Below are 19,963 nucleotides of genomic sequence, written 5' to 3'. Positions count from 1 at the left end.
CTATTACAAATAAAGCTGAGGGAGTTCCCTGGTTGTCTAGTGGTTAGGATTCCGGGCTTTCACTGCCGTGGCCCAGGTTTAATCTCTGGTCAGGGAACTGAGATCCTGCAAGCTGTGCGGTATGGCCAAAATTTAAAAAGAGAAGAAAAAAAAAAAGACTAGCACTTACAAAAATAAAATTAAAAGGATTAAGAAAAAACAAAGCTGCTACAAGCAATTGTATACAAGTCTTTATATGACACATCTTTCCTGTTCTCTTAAGAATACCTAAAGGTGAAATGGCTGGATCATATGGTAGGAGTCTGTTTAATTTTTTAAGAAACTGCCAAACATTTTTCCAAAATGGCTACACCAGTATATGAGAGTTCCAGTTCCTCCATATTGTTGCCAACAGTTGGTATGGTCAACCTTTTTAAATTTTAACATAATAGGCAGATAGTGGATTCTCACTGTGGTTTTATCTTGTATTTCCCTAATGCTTAATGATATTGAACACTTTTTAAAAATAGACTTTATTTTTTTAGAGAAGTTTTAGATTCACAGGAAAATTGATTGAAAAGTACAGAGGGTTCCCATATACCCCCTGAACCCACACAAGCACAAACTCCTCCCTCCCACATTAGAGTGGCACATTAGTTATAATCAATGAACCTATGTGCACATCATTATCACCCAAAGTCTACAGTTTACATTACAGTTCACCTTTGGTGTTGTACAAATGTATAATGATTTGACAAAGGTATAATAACATGTATCCATCCTTATAGTATCATGCAGAATAGTTTCACTGCCCTAAAATCCTCTTCACTCCACCTGTTCATCCCTCTCTCTCCCCAACCCCTGGCAAGCATTAATTTTTTTTACTGTCTCCATAGTTTTGCCTTTTACAGAATGTCATATACTTAGGACCATATAGTACTTAGCCTTTTCCAAGTCTTTTCATGGCTTGATAGCACATTTCTGTTAGTGCTTAATGATACTCCATTGTCTGGATGTACCACAGTTCATTCATTCACCTACTAAAGGACTTGGAAGCCTCCAAGTTTTGGCAATTATAAAGAAAGCTGCTATTAACATCTGGGCAGGTTTTTGTGTGGACATGTTTTCAACCCATTTCAGTATATACTAAGGAGCAGGATTGCTGGATCATATGTAGGAGTATGTTTAGCTTTGTAAGAAACTGCCAAACTGTCTTCCAAAGTGGCTGTACCATTTTGCATTCCCGCCAGCAATGAATGAGAGTTCCTCTTGTTCCACATTCTTGTCAACACTTGGTATTGTCAGCGTTTTGAATTTTTGCATTCTAATTAGATGTGTAGTCATATATCTCATTTTAATTTGCATTTCCATGATGACATATAATGTGGAGCATCTTTTCATGTGCTTATTTGCCATCTGTTTATTTTCTTCGATGATTGTGTCTGTTAAGGGCCTCGGCACATTTTCAAATCTGGTTGTTCATTTTCTTATCGTTCAGTTTTAAGAGTTCTTTGTTTATTTTGGATAAGTCTGCTATGACTTGAACGTTTGTGTCCACCCAAAATTCTTATGTTAAAATCCTAATTCCTAATGATGGTATTAGGAGGTGGGGCTTTTGGGAGGTGATTAGGTCATGAGGATGGAGCTCTCAAGATTGGGATTAGTGCCCTTATAAAAGAGGCCCCACAGAACAACCCATCCCTTTCTACTCCAAAAGGCCCTCACTGGACCATGCTGGCACCTTGATCTTAGAATCCCTAGCCTCTGGAACTATAGAAAATAAGTTATTTTTAAGCCACCCAGTTTATGATATTTTTGTTATAGTAGTCCAAACAGACTAAGACATAGTCCTTTATCAAGTATGTCTTTTGCAAATATTTTCTCCAGTCTATAGCTTGCCTTCTCATTCTCTTGATGAACACCATTTGTATGTACTTCTTTGACATTCATGTATCTTCCTTGGAGAAGTGTGTGTTCAAATATTTAGTCTTTTTTTTTTTTAATTGCATTGTTTGCTCTCTACTGTTGAGTTTTTAGAGTTCTTTACATAGTCTGGATACAAGTCCCTTATCTGATAAATGCTTTGCAAATATTTTCTCCCAGTTTGTTTCTTGTCTTTTTATTCTTTTAACAATGTCTTTTCAAAAGCCAAAGTTTTAAAATTTAATGAAGTCAAATTTATCAAATTATTCCTTTATGGATTGTGCTTTTGGTGTTGTATCTGAGAAGTCTTTACCTAACCCAGTTACGCACAAGGTCACAAAGATTTTCTCCTGATTTCTTTTTTAAAGTGTTATGGTTTTAGGTTTTGTAATCCATTCTGAGTTTTTGTATATGGTGTGAGGTATGGCTCCAAGTTCATTTTTTCTGCATATGGATGTCCAATTGTTCCAGCACCATTTCTTTAACAAGACCGTCCTTTCTTCATTATATTGTCTTTGCACCTTTATGAAAAATCAATTTTCCATACATGGGAGGCTTATTTCTGGACTCTCTTTTCTGTTCCATGAGTCCAGACTCTCTATTCTGTTCTATGGGTCTGGACTCCCTGTTTTGTTCCAAAACAACATTTTGATTACTACAGCTTTATAATAATTATTGAAATCAGGTAGCATTAGGCCTCCAACTTAGCTCTTATTCGAGATGATTTGGCTATTCTAGGTCTTTTTCATTTCCACATGAATTTAGTAATTAGCTTATCCATTTCTACAAAAAAGCCTCCTGGTGTTTTGATTGGGATTACATTAAATTTGAGAAGCAAAAAAATTCCTAACAATATTAGGTTTTATGACCCATGAACAAGGTACATGTCCTCATAGATTGTCTCTATTTTTTTTTTTATTTTATTATTATTTTTTTTTGCGGTACTCGGGCCTCTCACTGTTGTGGCCTCTCCTGTTGCGGAGCACAGGCTCCGGACGCACAGGCTCAGCAGCCATGGCTCACGGGCCTAGCCGCTCTGCAGCATGTGGGATCTTTCTGGACCAGGGCACGAACCCGTGTCCCCTGCATCGGCAGGTGGACTCTCAACCACTGCGCCACCAGGGAAGCCCAGATTGTCTCTATTTTATCTCAGCAATTCTTTGTAGTTTTCAGTTTAGGTCTTTCCATCCTTTGTCAGGTTCATTAACATGTTTTTATGCTATTGTAAATGATATTTTTAAAATTTCAATTTCTGATTATTTATTGCTAGTACATAGAAATACAATTGATTTTTATAATCTTGCATCCTACGTTCTTGCTAAACTCACGAGTTTGAATGCCTCTGATTTCTTTTTTCTTGAATGCTTTAGAACCTCCAATACAGTGTTAAATAGAAGTAGTGAGAGTAGCTCTCCCTGTCTTAGTCCTAATCTTGGAGAAAATAATGCAGTGTTTCATCATCAAGTATGATGTTAACTGTAGGTTTTTCATAGATGTCCTTTATCGGGTTGAGGAAGTTGCCTTCTATTCCCAGTTTGTTGAGCTTGTTTTTCAGGAACGGATGTTGGGTTTTGTCAAATGCCTTTTCTGCATCTGATGGTTTTTCTTTTTTAATTTGTTAATAAGCTGAATTATATTGATTTTTGAATATCAAACCAACCCTACATTCCTGAGATAAACCCTACTTGGCCCATGTTGTATTATCCGTTTAATATGTTGTTGGATTTTATTTGCTAAAATTTTGTTTAGAATTTTTGCATACATATTCATTAAGGATATTGGTCTTTAGTTTTCCTTCCTTGCAATATCTGGTTTTGGTGTCAGAGTAAAGCTGGCTTCATAAAGTGAATTGGCAGCATTCCTTCATCTTCAATTTTTTGGAAGAGTTTGATGAATTAGTATTATGTCTTCCTTAAATTAGTATTAGTATTATGTATTCCTTAAATGTTTGGTAGAATTCATGGTGAAGCTGGACCTTTACTTTGTGGGAAGGTTTTTTAACATTAATTCCATTTGATAACAGATATAGGGTTAATCAGGTTATATATTTATTCTTGAGTAAATTTAGGAAATTTGTGTCTTTCAATGAATTTTTCTATTTCATCTGAGTTGTTGAATTTATTAGCATAGAGATGTTCATAGTATTCCTTTATTATCCCTATAATAGCTATAGATACAATCTGCAGTGATGCCACCTTTCTCATTCCTGACATTGGTAATTTGTGTCTTCTCTATTTCCTTTCCTAATCAGCCTGGCTAGAGGCTTATCAATTTTAAAGATAGTTCTTTATTTTTGAAATCTATTATTGGCAAATTGAATCCATTGTGCTAAAATCCTACTCTACCAGAGCAGTACGTGGTATGAAAGCACTCTACTGATCCAATGAATGAAAAAAAACCCATTGATTTCTGCATGTAAAGTCCTTTTAATATTATTACTCTCTTTTAGACATTAACCATTTCCTTACCTCTTAGGTCAATTATTTAGGGCTAGTAAGATACAAATCAGCAAAATTGCCAGAGGCCAGGTTAAATGCTTGAGGATGTGTTCCAAGAGAAGGCTAAAGGGAGGTGAGGCAGGTGACTGGCACTGAGGAGAGAAGGAACCTTGAAACAATGAAGAAAACAGATGGAGGCTGAGGACACAGTGAATCAGAGAAAGTATAATAAAACTACAAGGCAGGAATCTTGGGATATTAAACTAGCAACTTAAACAGGATGAAACAGTATAAACTCTAGTAACAAGAAATGAAGGTCACATAAAATCTAATTCAAGAGTGACTACTCAAAGTTACAGTAAAATATTCAATTTAATAGCATCAGTGTTTCAAAAAGATATGTGAGAAATGTTCAGAAATTAGAGGAAAAGGTTACATAAATTAGCTTCAGTAAATTATGAAAAATAGGATTTCTATTTATACTCAACACTGAAAAATAATATACTGGGTCTATTTTACCTATGTTAGCAGGAAGATCTTAAGATTTCTGGTCAGATGAAGGAACCTCAAAAGGGTCATAACATATGTAGGTGGGGAAAAAGCACAAATCTCTCCTTGCTCTCCCCAGGCTAAAAAAAAATCACTGACTTGATTAAACTTGAGTTTTGTACTAGCCAACCACAGTGACTTCGGGTTTGCATGTTCCCTATGCTTTTTTGTTTTAGAAGATTGTTTTCCTTTACATTCAATCTGCACACATTTAAAGTATACACTTGCATTAATTTTCACATATGTGTATACCCATGAAACCATTATCACAACCACCAAAATAATGAACACAACCGTCACCCCCAGATGTTTCCTTGGCCCCTGTGTAATCTCTCCCTCCCAGGCCACCCACGCCACGACCCCCACCAACTTTCCAAGAACCCAATGACTTGCTGTCGCTCTAATGTGTATTTTCTATAATTTTATATAAATGCAGTCAAAGTGTTTACTCTTTTTTGACTGGCTTCTTTCACTCAGCATAATTATTTTGAGATTCATCGAATTTGTTGCCTGTATCATCTGTTTCTTTTTACTGCTGGGTTGTATTCCACTGTATGGATATGCAATAATTTATTAATCCATTCACCAGGGGATGGGCATTTGGATGGTTTTAAGTATTTGTTATTACTAAAGTTGCTATATGTGGACATGCTTTCATTTCTCTTGGCTAAATATCTAGGAGTGGAATGGCTAGGTCATATGTTTAAATTTTTAACGAATTGCCAAAAATTTTCCAAAGTATTTGTACCATTTTGTATTCTCACCAGCTGGGTAAGAGAGTTCTAGTTCTTCTGCATCCTCCCCAACACTTGGTATGGTTAAGGAGAACTTACAGGGTCTGGGATTCTGCTCAGTAGGATTTATAAGCAGTCATTTATAACTTAGCTAACTGTTTGAACATGGGCAAATCACTTGACCCTTCTAAATATCGCAACTATTAGAACTGCTAAAAAACAAAAACATCTGACAATATCCAGTGCTGACAAGGACGTAGTGCAGCTGGAACTCTTGTGTGTTGCTGGTGGGGATGCAAAATGGTACGGTCATACAAGTTACTCCTAGGTGTTTACCCGAGAAACGAATATTTACAGTGGCTCTATTCATAATTATTAAATGTCTTGTCATAGAGAAATTTTAAATTTTAATGCAGTCAGATTTAGTTTTTTATTTAAGAGTAGGTTTGGATAAGGATCAAAGAGAATTTCTGAGAGCAGTTAGCAACTGGTGGGAAAGGTGCTCCATCAGAGGAACACTACCAGTAAAATCTGTGTTCACAACTATCTTGTTAAAGCTTAGCTATTATAGGGCCAATTGTGGAGATAATGACTGCATCACAGAAATGGTTAATTCTAGAAATCACTTACGGACTTCCCAGGACCATTCATCATTGGAAACCAAGGGAAACTTCAGCAGTTTATTATCCTCCATCAGAGACCAAGGTTCTCTAGAGGATAACATGTACTGGAATATAACAGTAAAGGAACTAGTTGTGGGATTTGCAGATAAAATATAGGATGCCCAGTTAAATTTGAATTTCAGATAAATAACAATTTTTACATGAGACATACTTATACTAAAAACTTATTTGTTGTTTGACTAAAATTCAAATTTAACTGGGTATCCTGTATTTTTATTTGCTAAATCTGGCAACCGTAAACTGGTGAGACTCTTGAATCAGATTGTCTTGTTTAATGTAACTTAGCCTTGAGAAGAAATCCAGTTACCTGTGAAGAGTAATCATTTACTATATTTACATGGAAGTTCCTTAAGTTTTTCAAAAGTAGAACTTTTTAAAATGAATTTTGCATGGTATAGATTACAAAATGAAGATGGCTTCATAATTATGTTAACTACAAATTCCAAAATTATAAACACTGCCCTTCTTATTCTGTTTAAAAAGATATAATGGGTCTCTATGAATAAAAAGGTTTTGTTGTCCTTCTCAACATGGAAAACAACATTTGATTTTGTTAGTAAATGTGAAGGACTAAAAAAATATTTGTATGCTGAAAACACCAAGTATGTATTTGTTAGAAATTCCCTATTGGTGCAAACTCCATTTTAAGAGTCATTCAACCTTCACTAATGATGAATGCTATCACATACTGTAGTCTTCCTGTAATGGAACAAAAGTCTGTCTGTAACTGCATGACAGTAATGGAAGAGGGAAGGGAAGAAGAAACAAGAACAAAAGTCTGTCTGTAACTGCATGACAGTAATGGAAGAGGGAAGGGAAGAAGAAACAAGGAGAGGAGGGAAAAGAACTCATCAGCTTAAGAATATTTTAAGTTGGAGATTAGACTGTTAAACAAGTTTTACGTTTTTCAAATGATACTTTTAAATCACTTTATGAAAAGAACACCAAAGACAACTTTTAAATGTCTGACTTTGTGCATAAGGATCACTGGTAAAAATACAATGGCAATTCAAAAGTAATTTTTCTCAATTTAAGTAAACATAGCTTTTGACCATCTTACTATACGTTAGATGCCGGACCAGGCACTTTGTGGGATACCCCTGTGACTGAGGAGTACTTGGGGAACTAAACATCTAGTAGGGTAGAAAGACACAGGCATAAGTAAATGCAATATATTCAATACAAGGTGAGTTGTCAAGTAAAATAATACAGATTGAAAATACTATTAGAGCATAAAAGAGTGTGATATTCTGGGGGGTGGTAAGAAGTCAGCAAACGCTTCCTGGAAAAGTGGCTCTTGAAATGACTCTGGATAAGTAGGGATGGGGTGGGGGGGACAGAAGGAGCAAGAGGCTGAGGTCGGCAGGTATAAGATTTAGGCAATGCCTGAATAACTCTGCTTTACCTGGCTCCTGCTTCTTCTGCCTCAGGTCTGTTCTCTTACCACCAATTTCTCCTCCTCAATGTGCCTGAGCATTTTACTCACCATATCGCTCCTCCCATTTGTCTAACCAATTTATAATCCCCACTGGGGCCCAGTTTTACTGTTGCTTTCTCTGCAAAGTCTTCGCCGACCATCTTTGCCTTCAAACTAGTTGGGCTCTGTATCGTTTTCTCGTGGCACACCATAACTTCATATGCTAATCACACCTGCAGTTAAGAATTACATGGGGGCTTCCCTGGTGGGCGCAGTGGTTAAGAAACCGCCTGCCAATACAGGGGACACGGGTTCGAGCCCTGGTCCAGGAAGATCCCATGTGCCGCAGAGCAACTAAGCCTGTGTGTCACAACTACTTAGCCTGCGCTCTAGAGTCCGTGAGCCACAACTGCTGAGCCTGCGTGCCACAACTACTGAAGCCCGTGCGCCTAGAGCCCATGCTTCGCAACAAGAGAAGCCACCACGAGAAGCCTATGCACGGCAACAAAGAGTAGCCCCTGCTTACTGCAACTAGAGAAAGCCCGCACGCAGCAATGGAGACCCAATGCAGCCAAAAATTAATTAATTAATTAATTAATTAAAAAAGAATTACATGGGATAATTGTTTAACATATAACTCTTTAGATTATGCAGTCCACAAATACAGGGACTTTTTTCTGTCATGTTCACTGTTAGGTCTCCTGAGCCTTAGCACAATGCCTGGCACATCAAAGATACCCAATAAATTTTTTATGATCAAAAATTCATAAATTTTTGATGACTGAATTCTAAAACGTGTGGTTGAATATAGCTTCAAATGCTTTCACAATGTTGATAGCTATGTTATACTACAGGGCGTATAAGAAAGGTATATAAGCAAATTAACAGCATGATGCATAAAGATTTCCAATTAAAAGCAATTTCGTAGAAGACATAGCATATATGTGCTAGATACGAACATCTTTCTTAGTGAAGGGCAGGAAAACTAGAAATTTAACATAAACAATAATAAAAGCACACATGGAATATTAAAACAGAAATCTCCATAATCTTCAAATAACTTGATTTTATAGATAGCACCTTCCATTTTAGATACTAAAGAGTATATTTTTATTTTTTTAGTCATATGCAAGAGCTATCTACTCAAAATTTAGCTAATCTCAAAATATGGTCAATATTTGAATTTAATACCTAGTCAATATTCTTACAAAATTCAGTAGCTTTCATAATCCTTTCCAGCCCCCCAAAATAAAAGGATTTTAAGTGTCCATATACCCATTCAATGAATTTATAATTTTACTCTCTGTAGCAAGATCCCAGTACATCATTACCAGATTTATATTGATTAGAAAGGACAATATTCAAGCTGATACATCATTAAAATATCTAATGTATGAATCTAAAGTTGCCTCCTAGTTCCAACTGTATTTGAATGACACACTTTTAAAATTTTTATAATTAAGTACTAGAAATACTTAATTGTAGAGACTGAAGAATATATTGAATATGCTTTGTTTTATGAAGTCTGGTTTTCCAACTGTGAGTTATTGGCACTTAGGGGAAAAAAACAATCACTTAAATGAAAACTAAAAATATAAAGCCTATGTTTAAAACATGGCCTTTATTAATACTGCCCACTGAGCTCCATTTTTATTTTACATTGAAATACTTCTGCTTTGCAAAGAAAAGACAGAAAAGTGCATTTTACAAGAGTACTTTTTTGTTTTTAATTCTCTGCGAAAATGGAAGGAATCTGAATCACAAGTTCACAATGTGGTAAAATGAAATTAAGAAACAATGATTTCATTAATGCTATGCCATCACTAGTGTTTGGCTCTGACTCTGTTCTTGTAAATCAGATCCTGATATACAGTCTAGAGCATCTAGGTTATTACTCTACGCATATTAAACACAGGAAAGAAGGTTTAAAAAAAAACCCTTTCAATGTACAAACATGAATTTAAAAACTGATTTTAAAAAATCACCTTTTTACATAATGTATATGGCAAAACTGCTTTAAATACATGGTTTTGGAAGAATTATTTACAAAATGTATCAGTCTGTGAAACAATTCACAAACAAAGCATACATAATTGCTTTACTTAGTTGTTGCATCTCAACTTTGGGAGATATAAATTTATTCGGCAGTATAGCAAACATAAAAACTGTGACAAAATATCTTAAGGGCAACCAAAAGTTTGATCCTCAAAACAGTTTAAGTACTAGGACTGCCAAAGTTTCTAAACAAGGACATACTTTAATGATCCAGATGCCCATTTATAGTTCTACACTGTTTGAAGGACTGAGACAGACTCCCTTCAGTACAGGCAAAGCCGCTGGATGCAACCTCCTGTAAAAGGGACAGCTGTGAGCTATTGTCATTCGAAGAGTGAATTAACCTAGAATTTTCTTTTTTTCAATTTTATTAATATTTTAAAAAATACATAAAAATACAACATCCAATGTCTGAATAAATATATTTAACAAGTTGCAAGATAATACCTTATTTTACACAAAATTTTCAGCTTTAGAAATCTTGTTAAATAACTTCATTGTTGTTATATATTTCATTTTTGTCTTTTTGTAACAAAATAAAAACTCTGAAATTACATAGAAAAAAGACAAAATATTTTTGTCAAGGGATAAGATAGTCCACTGAAAACTTATTCACAATTCCACTGTAAACATTAATAAACATTAAAATATTTGCATAATTGTGTGCTCAAAAATCCTATAAAAAGTGGAAGACTTATTACAACTGTAGTTTTCAGTCAACTACACTTCCTTTCACAATTTATTTTGTCCCATTTACACCTTAAACCTGGGCACACTGCTGAACATATACTTTGGCAGTTCTAAATAGCAAGTGCTTCCACAAAAAAAAAAAAAAAAAACAGAAAAACAACAACAATAAAAAAACACAACATAAATCCCCTACTCACCAAGTGTTCAAATACATCTCAGTGAAAGTGCAGCAGTAACTATTTAGCTGGATATTTTGATGTTTATCATGTGCACTTGCTTGTCTATGATTTCTATAACACCTGAAAGCTTTATTATACAAATTCAAATTTGCTAAGTGCCCTTTTTCTATCTTCACAAAAAAATGAAAAAAAAATTAAAAAGGAAAAATTATGACAAATATGGCAGGCTGCCTAAACTTCAGTTATTAATCAGCTTATTTTTCTTGCAACAGAAAAAAAAAGAAAAGAGAAGGGAATAGATACAATCCAGCCTGGAAAAGTGTACAGGATATACTTAGCAATGTCAAACCAGTTGAGTGCTTTCTGTGGTTGTATTTCAGGGATTTGGGATGTATGTCCTTGGCAGCAAACTGCTGGGAAGGCAGAGAAAACATTTATCACCTGCATTCTACAGCAAGTACGTTCTGTGGGGGAGATGATGAGGAGGGACTCATTCCAGTGTCTGATGAAGCAGATGACATGGAGGCTCCTGCATGAGACACTGTAGGATCAAAGAAGCTACATTAGACCCGACAACTATCACACAAAGATACCCAGCCACCGGCAAATCAAAAATAAATTTCTTAACATTATTCACTTCAATTATAGTCCTCTTAAATGGTGCATGAAGGAATAACAACATTTTGTCAGCAAAAATTTTGTTTGGTTCAATTGAGTGGAATCAGTCTCTCATCACTTAAGTAACTCAGTTCAAAAAAGGCACCAGAAAATGTAAAGACTAAAGAGATATAAAATCTTAAATCCCAGGCTTCTCTGGTGGCGCAGTGGTTGAGAGTCCGCCTGCCGATGCAGGGGACACGGGTTCGTGCCCTGGTCCGGGAAGATCCCACATGCCATGGAGCGGCTGGGCCCGTGAGCCTGCGCGTCCGGAGCTTGCGCGTCCGGAGCCTGTGCTCCGCAACAGGAGAGGCCACAACAGTGAGAGGCCCGCGTACCGCAAAAAAAAAAATTTTTAAAAATCTTAAATCCCTACTTGAAAGATCCCTGAAAGAAACTCACCTTGTCCCAAATCAGAAACGAGATCAACCTGAGATAAATTTTCACTATAGCAAATTCCTGCTTTATCTCTGGGTTATAGGACCATACAAGAATTCACTTATCCTAGAGAATTTCTTTTAACCAGCTAACCATTGGCTTCCTATCTTTATCCTGTCCCAATATACCCGATGGACACAAAACTCTCATAAGCAAGAAGCAGTAATCTAAGTCAGGTATCAGAATCATGGGATCAGGATGGAAATGTGGGTGAGTGATTAGAAAAAGTCTTCAAATGACTTTAACAAAACTCTCCAGGAGCATGGTGCTTGGATTAAAGATCATTACTCTATACATCAGGTGCTCTGTCATTTTTTAGTTTTTACTTTTTTCTTTGCAGGGCCCTCCTATCTCCTGCTAATCTTTGCCCAATTATTCCTATTTTACTTAAAGTCTTAATTTTTGTTTAAGTATACATTCCTCAATGTGTGTACTGCCAAAATGACATGTAACTCATCACTACAAATTCTAATATGTGTGCTAGAAGTCACTCAATGTTTCACTTTAATAACTCACTTCACACACAAAAAATGAAGAAAACAAAAAAGGGAAGAAGACTATAAGAAAATCATCTTTTTAGTTGTCTGAACTTATATGACGTTTAGGAAACTCAAAGCTGTTGAAGGTTCTCTGAAGAAAAGCTCAATTTGTTAATTTGTTCTTCTTTCTGTGTTTAAAAATGCTGTAAAGACTTCTTGCTATTTACAGTTTTTAAAGAAAAGGACAGGGGCTTCCCTGGTGGCGCAGTGGTTGAGAGTCCGCCTGCCGATGCAAGGGACACGGGTTCGTGCCCCAGTCTGGGAAGATCCCACGTGCCGCGGAGCGGCTAGGCCCGTGAGCCATGGCCACTGAGCCTGCGCATCCGGAGCCTGTGCTCCGCAAAGGGAGAGGCCACAACAGTGAGAGGCCCGCGTACTGCAAAAAAAAAAAAAAAAAAAAAGAAAAAAAAAGAGAAGGACAAACATGGAAGGTCGATCTCTTTCCTTTTGCTCCATCACATTTCCAGGAACTGAAAACTGCTGGACCTGGAGTAGATCCAAGACCACATATGACACAGGCCATTTTATTAGTAATTCATCCCCTAACTCTCTGCCATAGATAGAAAACTTCTCTCAAGATGGGCAAGCCTATCAGATAATTTACTGTTCTTTTTCTTAAAGGGACATCCCTCCTAGAGCCCTCCCCTCCTGTTCCATCCTATTCCTGAAATAGTTGCTTTGTAGGCCTGTTATGTAGTGATCATTCTAGGGCTTCCATGTGCCATCACCTTGAGATTTTCCTTACTGTTTTCCTATGTGGGATTCCTTGTTTGCTGGATGTCATGTTATCTTAATAGCTTGGCTTCTAGTTTTTAATGTCACCATTGAGAAATCTGACGTGAGAAATCTGATGCTGTTCTGAGACCCAGTTTTTTGTATATACCTTTATATGGTAAGCTTTTGGAACCTTACCTCTATCCACAGGGTTCTGAAATTTCATAATGTGCTTTGGTGCGATCTTTTCCTCCATTCTTTATAGAGGTCACAGGGAGTCCTTTCAATTTTCTAACCCATCTCCTTCAGTTCTGGAAGTTTTTCTTATTTCTTTGATCACAACTTCCTCCTATGTTTATTCAGTGTTCTCTTTCTAGAAATCCTATGATTCAGAAGTTGGATGTCCCAGCCAGATCCTATATTTCTCTTAGTTATTCTCTCCTATTATCTTTTTGATATTTTACTGGGATTTCTTTAGCCTTGCTATCTTACCCTTCTATTTATTTTTTATTCCAAATATCATATTTTTAATTTTTAAGAGATGAATTCATTGATAGTATCATATTCTTGTTTCAAGACTGCAGTATCTTTCCTGTAACTCTGGATATTAATTATAGTTTGTTGTTTTTATATGGCACATTGTCCAAGTTACTTTTTTCTATTGAATATTTTGGTTTCTGTCTTTATGTAAAGGCTTTCCTCAAACATCTGGTCTTGTGGCTTCCATATTTAAGGGGGAGCATTAAAAAGCTAACTGGAGGCTATACATGAGGCCGCCGGGCTTTTAAATGTTGGGCAGTGCACACATAGTGATTTGTAAGGATTTTGCTTTTTGGTTCAGGAACCTCCAAATGCTGGTATCTATGTTAGATCACTTCCCTTGGGCTGACCAGTTTCTCCAGAGGAACCTTTCAATCTCCTTCCAGGAATGAGCATAAGCTTGGTTACCAGCTTTCAGAGAGACAAGAAGATGAGATCGTTGGTTGGAAAAGGGACAGAAGTCTCATCATTTAGTACTGGAAACTTTCGCTCAAGCTCATTATTTTTGGTTTAGCACCTAACCCTCACCTTCAGCTATGGCTGGTGTCCCTGGGTCTTTCTATAAGCCTGTTGATCCCTCTCAGCCTCCAATAACTTAATCTCTTATTTTCTGCTGGAGTTAGGGGAAAAGGTAGTTTGCTTCAGAGGGTGGGATGAAAGGATCCAATTTCTCCTTCCTTTTTCAAACCATCTCCAATTTTCATCCTCACACCTCACACTGTCCTCAGAGCTTTTCTGGGGTGATGTAGTATGAATTAGATTGCTTCTCATTGTTTTGTCCCACTAGAAGGATAAACAAGCTTAGATGTTTAGCTTTCTGTCATCTGCTAGGACAGTTACAGTCCATCTGCTTCTCAGCTTCCAAAAGATATGCTGCTGACATTTCTTGTCTACCGTAGTCACTCTGCTGTCCCATTCTCTCGTCCTTGTGGGTATAGGGCTTTTAATTTTCTTTACTATTATTTTAGTGAGGCCTGGGCTTGGGGTAGATATGAGATGTCAATGTTTAACTAGAAGTCAATGCTATACATTTTTAAGGTTTAGTTCAGATGCTATTCTCTCCTCATGATTATTCCGAAGTCATCTCTCCTTCCACCAACTCCTGTTCTTGTTAATATCACTCTCAGGGCCCTCAACATACAGTTCCACTAGACGTTAAGACTTTGAGATCGAGGTCTGTATCTCATTCATCTCTGTACTTCCACCACCTGAAAGAGGGCCTGGCATATGGTATGTGTGCATTAATGTTGTAAAGCTGAACTATCTTATATAGTAGTTGCTTAGGAAATGACTTATGATCCCAACAAGATAACCTCCTAGAGGATAAGCCATATCCCTCTTCATTTTGATGAACCCCATAATGAAAAATACAGTGCCTGTTAATAGGCAGCCAATAAATGTTTGTTGAGCAGTGAGAGAAATTCAGAGGGAGTAATAAGCTCTTCTTAAGAACCCACCACATTTAGTAAAATCACACATTTTGTAAAACAGTTCATAGTCTCTTTCAAGAGTCTCATTCTGATTCAGTTGTTGACTCACTTCAACAATAGCAACAAAGAAGCAAACACTAGGAATCTAAAGATAAAAATAAGTATATACTATATTAAAAAGTGGCAAACCTAAATCTTCTAAAACGATAGGACATATATTTGAAAAACAGGGGGAAGAAAAATTATAATCAAATTACCTTCTCTGTCTTTCTTTTTTAATCTTTTTCTCCTCCTATCTATGGTTGCAACTTCAGACTTCAAAGACATGTAATACTTTCTGATTTCCTGTAGTTTTTCTTGGAGAAAAGAGATTCTCTCCGTACTGTTCATGTTATCTAATTCATCTAAAAGGGAAAAAAAGTAAATTTGGATTTAAAAATAATTCTATGAGAAAAAATGATGGCAGTTCTATCAAAAGTCCAATTCATAAATCAACAAACGCTTTAGTTTATTAAAACCTAACAGTACACTAAATAAGGCTCTATAAAAATGGAAGGCCTTAATTAAATTCATGAATAAGATTTCTATATATATCCCAAATATTCCACTAAACATGTATTACTTAATGATGTATTACTGAAATAATCAGAAAAGCACAAGGAAACATCAACATTCAGCAACTCTGATCTATAATTGTAGTTATTTATCCAAATAGTGTCTTTGTATTGATGTTTTCCTCATTTATTAGTTATTTCCAATTGTCAGTACAAGAAAGGGTGTTTAAGTTTCATCAATTTATATAAATCATACATGTCTCATTCCATAACTGGAGAGCTTTCTCCAGTCAATATTTATCAAGTTAGTATTATAAAAAGACACAGATTTGTATTTAAGATAATAAGTAGTGATTATTAACAAGACATTTAGAATACCTAAATAAATGAATTTGCTAATCATTATTCCTTATTTTGACATTTCAAAATATATACCACTTTGTAATATACATTCAAGTTTTCTATAAGTTTCTTACTGAGTTGAAAACTCCACTTATATGTCCGAGGAGATGAATTCGGATGTTTTTCTTTCTGTTTATCTTTTTCTCCATCTTTGATGTGAGGGGATATTCTTGCAGGAGATCGTGCAAGCTTCTGTGGCTTAGATACACTAAGATGCTTTACTGGGGTACATTTACTTGAATTGTCTAGGACAGGAAGATCTTCACTATCACTGCTTTGTCCTATAATAAGAAAAAGTTGACTCAGGTTATAAATGATAAAAATCTCAAATATTGAAATGCAATGGACCCAGTAATTACACTTTTCGGTATCCTAAAGAAATAAATGCACAAATGTGCTAACTTTTATAACAATAAAAAGATGGAAATAACCTAAATACCCACCAAAAGGGAAATGGCTAAGAATTATATATCAGTATTATTGAATACTGTGCTAAAGTTGTTAAAAAGAATAAGCTAGAGTTCCTAAGAACAAAAATGGCAAAATATCCAAAATACATTGTGAAATGATAAAGTTAAAAAACAATAAGCACAGTATTGCCCCACTTATGTTTAAAACAAAACATAAAAACAACCCAAAAGGGGACCAACCCAAACTATACACATGAACAAGCATAAAATACACATCCAACTTTTAACATATGTATAATATATAAAATGTGTCAGATATTTGTTTGCAAGTCTACATCCCGCCTCACCAAATGTGTATTTAAAGATGCTTTTGGTTTTCACTTAATAACAAATTAGAATTTTCTCTCAACTTTTTCTGCTTTTTTCCAAAGTCTACACCCTACTTCCATACTATTCACTCTCAACAGCCAACCTTCCCTTCTACTGAAAAGGCAAAGTTGAGGGTTACACACTCACTTTCCCAGCCCCTCAACTACTGTATCTGTCCTTATCTCCCTTTTTGGGCCTCAAAAAGAGGAGACTGTTAATTCTGGGCAAACTAATCTCTTCAGCTATACTCTTGAAACCATTTATTCCCAGCTCCTCTGAAATATCCCAATGTCATTTTATCTTTCTTCTTTTTCCAGATGCTTCTTTAAGCATCTTTTTCCATGCCTAAAGCTTTCCTACCCTTAGAGAGAGAGGGAGGGAAGGAGAGGAAAGCCTCCCCCTTTAGCTGGCACCTCTTTCCTTCTCTTTAGGGTCAAATTTCATGAAAGAGAAATTCTTTGTCATTCTTATTTCCATACTTTCTAATCATGTCTCCTTCCCATGCTCTTGTTAGGGCCCCAAACGCTTACTATTCACCAAATTCAATGAATATATTTTAATCCTACTTGAATATTCTATTGCATTTGAAACGTCTTTCTTATTCAAACCAACTAGTGTTTACTGATTTTCATTTATCTCTAATCTGCTTCTACTCTGCTATTCCTGGCCCATTTAAAGGGATATGCCACATAATTCCACTTCTGGTCCTTTTTCTTCTCATTTTACAACTCTCCCATAGCAGCTTTATCATCTTGTAATCCTTCAACAACTATCTTCTAAAAACAGACTTTCTTCGAAGCTCCAGAGCCTTATTTTCCTAATACGCGGTATCTCTAAAAGCAACATTCCCTAAATTACTCTTCCAACAGCCTGCTGCTACTCCTATATGCTATATGTCAGTTAACCAGTTCCTCATATCTAACTAATAATAATTGAGTACTAGTGATTTTATGTCCCAATTCTCTTAATTCATTACTTCTTTCACTGCCTTAGTTAAGCCAAAGATTCTTTCCAAAAAGAAAAACTGATCATCTCCTTTCTTTTTTCCTTTTTAATCTTTTTAACTTTTTATTTTGAGACAATCTTCAAACTTACAAAAAAGAGAAGAACAATTACCAAAGAATGTTTTCCTGCCATTTGAGGATAAGTTGCCCTGCCATATTTGAATACTTTAGTGTTCTCTTCTTACAAATAAGAACATTCTCCTTGTATTAGTTATCTATAAATTAGCCCCAAACTTAGCAGTTTAAAACTACAAATGTTTAGTATCTCACACGGTTTCAGAGGGTTGGAATCTGGGAACAGCTTGGCTGTGTGGTCCAGCTCAGGGAATCTTGTGAGGTTGCAGTCAAGCTTTTAGCCAAGATTCTGGTCTCTGAAGACTTGACTGGAGCTGGAGGATATGCTCCAAGATGGCTCACTCACATGGCTGTTAGTGAGTGTTGGGAGGCCTCAGTTCCTTGCTGGCTGTTGGCAGGATATGCTCAGTTCCTCACCACGTGGGCCTCTCCATACACTGCTTGAGTGACCTCACACCATGGCAGCTAACTTCTCCCAAAGCAAGTGATCCAAGGGAGAGCAGGAAGGAATTTGCAGTGCCTTTTATGACCTATTCTCTGAAGACATACTCCATCATGTCTACTTTATTAGTTAGAAGTGAGTTACTAAATTCAGCCCATACTCAAGAGGAAGGGATTAGGCTTTGCCTCTTGAAGGGAAACGTATCAACACATTTGTGGATATGTTTTAAAAACCACCACACTCCTAAAGAACCATAATACAACCACCAAAATCAGGAAATTAACACAGATGTATTACTATCATCTAATCCTCAGATCCCACACAAGTATCTCTACTTGACCCGATAATGTTCTTTACAGCAATAGGATCCAGGTGAGAATTATATACTGCATTTAATTATCACACCTCATAAGTCTCCTTTAATCTGGAACGGTTCCTCTTTCTTTGACTTTCATAACCTTGACAATTTTTAAAATCATAGGCCAGTTATTTTATAGAACATCCTTCAGTTTGAATTTGTTGATGGGTCCTCATGATTACAGTCAGGTTATACATCTTTGACAGGAATATTACAGATGTGCAGCTATGTTCTTCTTATTGCGTCCTGTCAGGTGGTACATTTCACTTTGTCCCATTACTGGTGGTGTTCACTTCATTTGACTAAGGTGATATCTGCCCAGCTCAGCCACTGTAAAGTTCTCATTTTCCCTTTGTAATTCCTGCTGTCTTTCTAGTCTCATCTCCCATCACTCTTTCTCTATACTCTAGACCTGTCTTGTCCAGCCACTAGCCATATCTGGTTATTGAGGACTTGAAATATGGCTCAAAGGTTTTTCTTCGAAATGCCTTTTATCTTAAATAAATTATATGCCCCTTCCTTGAAATATGTATCTACTGTAATCTAGAATTTCCCTTTCAGACTTGTATGAAGGCATGCTTTGGAGGTAAAGTTTTAATTTGTTAAAATCAACCATGTTTATTTCTATTTACTATATTCTACAACTTAATTTTACTCCTTATTGTACAGAAATCTGTTTTTCATGTAATCTATTCTTACTGGTTTACTAATTTTCCTGTTTTAGTAAGAATTTTATTTCCCCATATTTCAAACTTACTGTGTTACTATTTAAAAGTCAGTTTTTCTAGATGAAAGGAGAACATTCCATTCAGAAATGTAAACTTAATCTGCTTTATTACCAGAGCAAATGTTATTTTTCTTTTGTTCAAGATTCCCAAATGTATTCCTCTAATATTAAACTGCTTTACATAAGAAATACAAATGAAATAAGCATAAAAAATAACCACAGCTATCCCAGCTCTAAATAAAATTGACAAGCACCTTCAGATTAAAAACTAATGGAAAAATTGCTACTTTTCAGAACATAATAAACCAAATTGAGTTTTAAGCTGACACAAATGATCAAGCCAACAAACTGCTGAAAGTACTAACACCATACTAAAGCCAGCACTGAAAAGTACCAACCTGCTCCATTCTTTTCATTTTTGGCTACAGCACTTGTTCGCTTTGGGGTTCGCTTCTGCTTTTTGGCCAATAATCCACTAGTTCCATCATTTGGCCTTTTCTGACCTGAAATAAGTGAAAAGAGAGATTTAGAAAAAAAAAAATCAAGAGCAAGAACATTCATTCACCTATCTACTCTACACAAATTTCCACGTGTATGTTAAAAAGATAAAAAAGGAGGGGAGGGAGGGAGGGAGGGAGGGAGGGAGGGAGGGAGGGA

At 36.1% G+C, this 19,963-nt stretch overlaps 1 protein-coding gene across 2 annotated transcripts in view; it reads right to left on the bottom strand.

Moving 5' to 3' along the window:
• Nucleotides 1–10,347: 10,347 nt before the first annotated feature.
• Nucleotides 10,348–19,963, bottom strand: part of ARID4A (AT-rich interaction domain 4A) — a 58,001-nt gene continuing 48,385 nt past the window's right edge. For both annotated transcript variants that reach the window (XM_029237539.1, XM_029237540.1), the window contains 4 exons: nt 19,705–19,809; nt 15,996–16,202; nt 15,223–15,369; nt 10,348–11,188 (listed from right to left, as the gene is read on the bottom strand). In XM_029237539.1, coding sequence (XP_029093372.1) covers nt 11,085–11,188; nt 15,223–15,369; nt 15,996–16,202; nt 19,705–19,809 — 563 coding nt within the window. In that variant the 3' untranslated portion in view covers nt 10,348–11,084. The remainder of the gene's footprint in view (nt 11,189–15,222; nt 15,370–15,995; nt 16,203–19,704; nt 19,810–19,963) is intronic.

This window comes from Monodon monoceros, unplaced genomic scaffold (assembly GCF_005190385.1).
Source record: "Monodon monoceros isolate NGI ecotype Baffin Bay Population unplaced genomic scaffold, NGI_Narwhal_1 Super_Scaffold_21, whole genome shotgun sequence".
In the NCBI taxonomy this organism is placed as follows: domain Eukaryota; kingdom Metazoa; phylum Chordata; class Mammalia; order Artiodactyla; family Monodontidae; genus Monodon; species Monodon monoceros.
The sequence above is the reverse complement of the archived record's forward strand: the minus strand, read 5'-3'. Positions and strand labels throughout refer to the sequence as shown.